We start from the raw sequence: 8,340 nt of genomic DNA, 5'->3' as shown, positions 1-8,340 counted from the left end.
TATTCATATGTTTCGGAATTTTTGAGAACTTTTTTATTCAAAATTGACATGAATGAAGTGATGTTGCCGATTTGTCACCACAGCAATAAATCGGTGAGTCGCCAATTTGTTGCCATTGACGATTGTTGCCTATTTCTCATGTTTTGCATGGTGGGTACATATGTATGTATATACATATGTTTGTAAGTCTACATGTCACCGATCGAACGTAAAATACTACATACATATACATTCATATGTACATACCTATGTATGTATGTATGTATTTTTTTTTATAAATATGTATGTTTTTAATTAAAGCACGACAAACACAATACCTAAACGTACTTTTGCACATAAATGCTATATTTTGGCCAATGCATATACTGCATTCTGTTGAATACACAGTGCGTGCAATTCTGGGCCATTCGCTTGTTATTCTTTAGTCAACGATTTCGGAACCTTCGTTTTTGTTTTTACTACTGTGCAATTTCAGCTGGTTGGCCTTTTGGATGAAATTGGGTAAAACGATTTCCCACTTTTTGCTGCCGCTGCTGAAATGATAACAATTACAATGGAAGAATAAAAAGTCGACGTCTGCAATATTTTGATGACAAAAAATCTATTTGTGCATGTGGGACAAAAAATTACAGTTAGTCTGAAGTTGAACGTGTTGGCGAACGACTCGCTGTGTCCAATCTAAAACAAAAGTGCCGCAAGCTTTTTAATATCCTTTTTTATTGGATTTTTTGAAGTTATAAACGAAAGGGCCCCTCTTTGTGAAAGTTTCAAGCGAGCTTAAGGAGTTCGTAAATGCATAAGTGAGATGATTTGGGTATGGAAAATAAATTAAAGTGTAACGGCTTTGAGGTTTATGATAAAATGTTGTGCTGTTCCCGTTACAGTTTAAAACCTGTGCTTTATTGCAATTTTTGCTGGCCTTATCTGTAACATCACTGGTGTCTAGTCAAGGTATTGAAGGTCCTTCATTGGCAAATGATCCAAGTCAAAATATAGATGAAGACACAATTGATCTAACGCCATCTATAGATCTTTCTTCAGAAAAAACTGAAGATGATCGTGGAGCTGGACAGGTATGAATTGCCATGCTTTCCAAAGGTGAAGTTATTATAATTGAAGGCTTTATTTGATTTTCAGATTGTGGGCCAGTCATTATTTACACCGCTCCTAGGACAGGGTATTTTACCAGGGCCATTGAACATGTTCGGATTAATGTTTCCTGCGCTGAATTCTCTGCTACTTTTGGGCAATCTGTTTCCTGCGCCATCGCTTTTAGGCCAACCGTCACTGTTGGGCTCATCCCAACAAATCGGTGCTTCACAGAATGATGAGTTGCCATCTGCATCAAAGGTGGTTTTAGTGTTGGCTGAAGATCGGAATCCTCATGCTGCTATGAGAGCTGCTAATCAGGAAGCAGCACGTACAATTCGCCAAAATGACATGCTCAGTCAGCTTCTGGATCAAATACGCCAGGCTGATTTCGGCCAAATGCTGTTTGAACAAATGCAGCAGCAGAATCCAGGACAAATGTTGCAACAGATTGTACCGCAAGACATATCACAGTCAGTGGGCCAACTTCTGTCGCAGACATTGCAACAAATTCCAATAGCCTATTCTCCGCTGTCGGGTCTAGGTCAAGCTTCCGGTGAACCTGCAGTACTTGCAGCAATAGGGCAGACAGAAGGCGAGAGCGTTGCTCCGGCTGCCGATATGCCACCATCGTCTACGTCTGTCTTTCAATTTCCAATTTTCCAATCAGCTATAGACGCCGGATCCCAAATTTTAGGTCAAGCCTTTCAACCACTCAATGCTGATTCGAGTTCTGGGTTCCCGGTTCCAAATATTCAATCGGCTATTGATGCAGGTTCGCAAATGCTTGGACAAGCTTTGCAACAAGCTAACGCAGACGCCACTACCAGTGGATTTCAGTTTCCTAATATTCAATCAGTGATAGATTCTGGTTCGCAAATGCTTAGTCAGAGCGGGGGCTTATTTAATTTGCGCCCGATGCAATCGCTAGATCCACCTATGTCTAGCTCCGACGCCGAACCAGCAGCTTCTCAGGTTTCTGAGGTACGTGTAAAGCCGGAGGCCATTCCAGCAGTTCACAATCCAAGCGAACAAAACATGCGAGCGGCTGAGAATATGGATGACCTGAAAATGATGGCCGGTTTGAAGAAAGCTCTTGTCCACAAGAAATTACCTATATTGTGGTTCCGTATTCCAATTGACTCACGCGAAACGGACCCTGACATTGAGGTGAAACACCAGACAGAGCCTAAACAAAAAAATTGTGATGAATTGAAACTAGAAACTAGGCTACAAGCTTTTCAGCGTCAGGTTATAAGTGAGCTCAAACTTCTTCAGAATATCGAACGTCAGGCTAAAGAAATGCGCTCGGCTTCAAGTGGAGCTACGGATAAAGTATTCAAAGAAAATCATCACACGAGCATTCTGAGTAAGCTTCCGGTACATAAGATAACACGAGCTGATATTGAGAAAGCTTTGAACGACGAATACGTCAAAAGGCTACTGCAAAAGGTGGCAATCGCAAATCGAAAAGGAACTGGAAAAAGTAGATACCAGGAAGCTTTCACGCCTACTGGTGCGAATTTTAAGCGCCAGACTATGACTCCAACACCTACGATGACACCAAGGCCAATGTCAAGAGAAGAAATTGTTCGCCTGATGGCCTACGCATATCGTATGGCAAATGCTAATGGGATACCAATGCTTGAATCGCCCGATATTAAGAAGCCAACAACGGAAACTGACGCGGAATCCAGTCGAGCTTTTGGCGTCAATGAAAAAACAACGGAACATCAATGGGCAACAGACCCAAAGACTCCAAGCCATATGACCACCATGAAACCCATTGATATGCAGTGGGCAGACGATCGAATGCAGATGCCTCAAACACAAAACTTGAAACAAAATCCTACAATGATACACACAGCCAGACAATTGCAAGATAAAATGAACCAAGCAATGGACCGTCAATGGATAGATGAACAGAAAATGGAACAACTGATATCCCCTCAAAAACTTAACATTGAAGATCCCAAGCAACAGCAGACAATGGAACAAATGTCACAGCGCATGCCAGTTGAACGGCAATGGGACCAAACAACTGGCACCCGAAGTTGGATGCAGGAAAATCCTCAAATGCCCATTCAAAGACAATGGATTGACACGCAGACGCAGGGCTTGACAAGTCCTATTACGCGGCAACAGCAGATAACAGCGGCTACTCCTGAGGAGGAGCGAATATGGGCAGGGAAATTTGCAATGCAGCAGCCCTCTATGGTAGTGCAACAACAGCCGATGACAATCCAGCAGCCACAGGTTTCCATGCAACAACCTCCAATGGCTATGCAAGAACAGCCCATGGCAACTCAACAACCTGCAATAGATATTCAACAACAGCGGATGACAATGCAGCAACCACCGGTTTCTATACAACAAACTCCAATGGATGTGGAACAACACCAGATGGTAACTCAACCGCCTACAATGGATATTCAACAAGAGCGAACCCCTATGCAACAACGCCCGATGACAATTCAGCAGCCTCATATAACAATGCAGCAGCCGCAGGTTGCTATGCAACAACAGCCGATGACAATGCAACAACCACAGTTGAAAACGCAGCAACCTCAAGTTGATATGATGATATTACAGCAGATGCCACCGGAGATGCAGCGGCAAATGCAGAACCCGGATACTCTCGCCTCGCCACAAATGCCCGATAATGAGGGAAAGGCGCGTCTCAAAGGTAATCTATACGCCATATTTCACTATAATTTTACTATTTTTTCCATTGATGCATTTGGACCATCAGGGGCTTCAATCTTAGACGAATTTGATCTTTTGGGAATTGACTGGAAACGAGGTGTTAAGGGCAAAGTAAAAACTCACGGTATCTTAAGGCCGACAGTTATTAACTACTATTACAATGCTGGCGGTCGCGCACCCGGCTATGGATATAGTGGCTCAAGCTACCAGCCTAGCTATAGCGGAGGTGCAGGTGCAATTTATGGACCTGCGTCGGGCTACGGAGGAGGTGCATCAAGTTATAGCAGTGGAAGTGCAGCAGGAAGTTATGGTAGTAGTGGCTATGTTGCGCCCACCGGTGGATCGTATAGGATGGCTATTGGAGACGATGAAATCCAAGCAATGCTTAAAGAACACTCACAAATGGTAAGGGAATTAAGTAAAGACCGCTTAAATTAGCGTCGTAGCATTAATTATTCACCATTTTCTTTGTTGTTTGCTTTTGGTTTTAAATCATTTATTATCTGTTTTTAATTGGTATAGAGATACAAATTTAATAAGTAAACCCTGTACTTAACTACTCGTAATAAAAGCGTTGTAGTGAGTACACTTGGGATGTGTTTGAAAATCGCCCTTGTACATATATTGATATTAATACATGCCAGTAGAGTAAGGTGCATGATTATTTCTTAATGTAGGTATTTATAGTTAACATTTAACATTTCGTTACTAATTCCTTCATTCATGCTCATTAAGACTTTGTTTTTGGTTTCTATGCAAATTTCATATCATTAACAGGCGACGCATTTCAGAAAATGATGCCCGAAACATACCCCAACCCCGTTATTACCGATAATGTGCCAACACTAATATTCCAGTCAACGAAATCAGCCACTGACAACAACATGTCTAAACCGATATCAACACAGATGGCTACTTTCTCGAAAGAGGATGAACAAAATTCAACATTAACTGCTTCATATCCAACTACGCATTCTTCAAAAATGTCAAGGTTAGATTGTAAGTTAAGACTTAACAGTGTTTCAGACAAAGATAAAACTTCCGGGGGTGATTATGTACGACATAAACGAAACGCTAACTTTGGTTCTTTACAACCCATCGACGCCAATTCCCTAAAAGAGCTTCGCAAAACATATAAGGATTCTTTGAAGGAGATAACATTAAAACCAGATGAAGATCCCGCGGAGGCTCTCATGCGATACAATGAGGCATCCATTCGACATGCTTTGGAGCAGGCAAATCAAGAACCGATGGAAATAAGTACCGATGAACACGCAGCGCCATCGGTTGAAACTCAGAACAATGATGCATATTTCAAAGACGCCCAAGTTCAAGTTTTAAATCATGACCTCGCTACAGGCCATGTTGTGTCACAATCACACCTCTATGTACCCGCCCACAACGGCCAACATAAACACTATAAAGTAATCGGGGAGCCGTCCAGCCCCAATCTGAATATTCGCGAACAGGCTATCAAAATACTAACGCTAAAAGATCATACCAAGTCGTTGGATAAGACGGAAATCTTGGCAGCCATTAAGAATTCACATGAAACATCTGTAAGCTCCAAGAAATCAATTGACGCGCCGCAAAATATCATTTTCACTTTACCCGAGAGCGAGCTGAAAACAGTTTTGGAACTTATTTCGCATCAAATGCAAATGTGTTGTGATAAGTGTAGAGATCGGATTATATCTAGTATCAAGGCAAATATCAAAGAAGAGCATTCAGAAGAGGGTGTTCAGAAGAGTAACCATGATTATGCGGCAAAACATTCAAGGGCAGCAAATAGTTTTGAGGATGAATCCAAAAGCGATGACGAGAAATTCAATAAATGGTTGCGTGAAATGGAAGCCAAAGGATATGACTCCAAATATTTGACCAAGTCCCATCACTGGCAGTATTTAAATAGTGGAAAATTGACGTTAGCTTTGGAAAGCAATGAAGGGAAGCAGCAGGTAGATAATAAAATTTCAAAGAAAGCTAACGACCAGCAGTCATTGAAGCGCTATACACATGTAAACTCTTTATTGGATGATGACGACAAGAAAAACACACAAAATAATATGTCCAGTAAAATCAAAGGTAAGGCGTTTGAAAAAAAGGTTCCCGAACTGAATTACTTGACCAAAGAGCATGCTCATGTGGTGAATGATGAGTTGCGCCATTTGAAAGATTCCTCAGAAGAAGGAATATCCAGTCCTTATGCAATGCGTGGTAAATTTAAGAGCATCAAAGTTTCCAGTCGTACTGGTACTTCACCAGGAACTACGCCAGTAAAATTTTGCGCAATGTCCCAGGAACCACATACTGGTAGTACTGTCGACGCAAATAAGGCTAAGGTTGTAGAGTTACTAAGCCTGCTTTACGACTTGAGTCCCAAGACAGAGAGTGTGAATACTAAACCTACACAGTTCTCAGTAATGGTTATGCCTATTGTTGCGACTTCAACTGAGGGTCCAGAGCATTTGACTACCACCAGCAGGGCCCGAACCAAAAGAGGGCGATCCAGACGCAGGCAGAAAACTGAAACTGGAATTGTGACACAGCCAGACAAAAATATGCTGGAAACCGTTAAGCCAATTAAAGTAAATAGTTAAGCTAAACTTAGTCACTTGCATATACAACATACATATAGTTATAAATACAAACACTCATATGCATGTGCAAAGGACAGGACTATAAATATTGCAAATTTGATCTTAATAAAACAGCGGGCGGTAGAACGTGAGGTTTTAATTAAAGCATTTACCTTTAAGTTGTTCTGATAAATGTATATACATATATTTTAAAACTGACTTTTTGTATTCCAAGTTTGATTAATACTTAAAAATATTCTCATCTTACAAATTTTATTCATTTGCAAAATTTTTTTATTCATTCTTATCATTTCATGTCCATACGATCAATATCTCCAACGATTATCATATTTCTTCATCTCATAAAATCATTGAAAAACTCGAAACTTAGCTCCAATAAAAATCTACAAACTCCATCTTATGCCATGAGTCCTGATGAAGTGGGATCCATCTTTAGTTTCAGTCCGACTATTTTAGAACCTTTTATGGGAATACAGACTGTGCCTGTATACGAAAGCGACCCTTGGAAGCATAAATCATATGACTTGCATTATCCTCTCTATGAGGGAGGCGGCAGTTATGAGTTGGATCTTAACAATAAACGCTTAAAAAGAAATACGCCCTTCTACACAAACAATATACTCACGCCTGGTATTCTGGATCATTTCCTGAAGATACGTGTGCAGTTCGAAAGAAACTTTCCTCAGCTCTATAAAAGCTTACGTGATCAGCAACTCGCTCTTAATTTGACACGGGTTTCCGTTAAGCCGCCTGTGATACCGAAAGAAGTTGTGTATCCCGCAATGGAGTTGGGTGCTGCCGAGGTGTTACCGTCAGATTTGGGCTACATTCAAACTGATGAGTCCGCTCCTAATAATGAAGATGGTATTGATTATTTCTTATTTGATGATGGCGAATAACTAATAAAAACTATAAGATTGTTGACAGTGGCCGGCGTAAAGTGTGTAATATACAAGCAATAAATATAAAATTACTAGGATTTTGTGTAGATATGTATGTTCTAATTCCTTTTCTTCTTCTTCTTTATTGGCGCTGTAACCGCCTAAGCGATTTGGCCGAGGTCAAACCCAGTCGTTTCTCTTCTGTACCAACTGAGGCCAATCCACGTGGCCTTTCCTCTTCCGCTGTTACCAGCATCACGACCCGCGTTGAATACTTTCAGAGCTGGGCCGTTTCTGCCCATTCGATCGACATGAGCAGGGCTGGCGAACCTAAGGCACGCGTGCCTCTGATGGCACGCAACAAAATAATTCGGGCACGGTATTAATTAAGGACTCAATTTCTAAATTACTAGTAGTAGTATTTACTACCTAATCGACACTATTTATTTTGGTTTAAATTGAAGATCTAAGCAAGATCTAAAGCTTAAAAAATTTAAAAACAGATTTGAATTCAGATGAAAAACCTGACAGATCAAGAGTCACTGAAGTGTTTTCTTTAATAAATCTCTCATTGACAAATTTTCATCGAGGTTTTCTGAATTCAAGGAGTTATCGGAAACACTCAAATTTATTATGTATCCAGATGTGACTTCACTTGATGAACTGAGCTCAAGAACAATATTGAAATCGAATGTTAATAAGCCTTAATAACATTGACAAATGAACTTGTTTAAATTTGCTAATACTAACAGGCAATTTCACGAAAGCAATTTAAGTGAAAAGTGATTTTAAATTATTAAATTTTATATCGAAATCGGCAGAAAATAAACTCGTTTTTAATTTAAATTGCTAATGAGACCGACTGTAAAACTATGGAAACTGGAACATAATTCCAGACACCTTAGATGTCTGTAGAAGCTGTCATCTGCACACAAGGTACACGTATAAATTTAGGCATATATGTAATACTTCTATATTGATAGTAACGTATCTTCACAATGTGTTTTTATTCCGCAATCAAAGGGAGACAGCCTATCAAAAAAATGTTTGCTTGTGTTAGTATA

The 8,340-nt window shown here is 40.3% G+C and overlaps 1 protein-coding gene across 3 annotated transcripts; it reads left to right on the top strand.

Moving 5' to 3' along the window:
* The first annotated feature begins 415 nt into the window (after positions 1 to 415).
* LOC118735351 (defective chorion-1 protein, FC125 isoform) lies at positions 416 to 7,366 on the top strand. 3 transcript variants are annotated; one of them, XM_036465057.1, is made up of 6 exons: positions 423 to 814; positions 885 to 1,073; positions 1,138 to 3,775; positions 3,842 to 4,200; positions 4,587 to 4,786; positions 6,766 to 7,366. In XM_036465057.1, exons 1-6 carry the CDS (start codon positions 806 to 808, stop codon positions 7,292 to 7,294), a joined length of 3,924 nt encoding a protein of 1,307 aa, XP_036320950.1. In that variant the 5' UTR covers positions 423 to 805; the 3' UTR covers positions 7,295 to 7,366. The 3 variants fall into 3 exon arrangements, with proteins under 3 accessions (XP_036320949.1, XP_036320951.1, XP_036320950.1); XM_036465056.1 differs by lacking the exon at positions 6,766 to 7,366 and having other exon boundaries at positions 416 to 814; positions 4,587 to 6,608; XM_036465058.1 differs by lacking the exon at positions 6,766 to 7,366 and having other exon boundaries at positions 420 to 814; positions 4,573 to 4,677.
* Positions 7,367 to 8,340: the final 974 nt, after the last annotated feature.

This window comes from Rhagoletis pomonella, unplaced genomic scaffold, assembly GCF_013731165.1.
Source record: "Rhagoletis pomonella isolate Grant_MI unplaced genomic scaffold, Rhpom_1.0 Rhpom_scaffold_00003, whole genome shotgun sequence".
Classification (NCBI taxonomy): domain Eukaryota; kingdom Metazoa; phylum Arthropoda; class Insecta; order Diptera; family Tephritidae; genus Rhagoletis; species Rhagoletis pomonella.
Note: the sequence above shows the minus strand (reverse complement) of the source record. Positions and strands in the feature narration are given on the sequence as shown.

What these genes read in the sequence shown, in the direction of transcription:
- LOC118735351 (XM_036465056.1), top strand. An exon ending in ATGATCGTGGAGCTGGACAG is followed by an intron (nt 1,074 to 1,137) that starts GTATGAATTGCC and finishes TTTGATTTTCAG; the next exon opens with ATTGTGGGCCAGTCATTATT. An exon ending in GGGAAAGGCGCGTCTCAAAG is followed by an intron (nt 3,776 to 3,841) that starts GTAATCTATACG and finishes TTGGACCATCAG; the next exon opens with GGGCTTCAATCTTAGACGAA.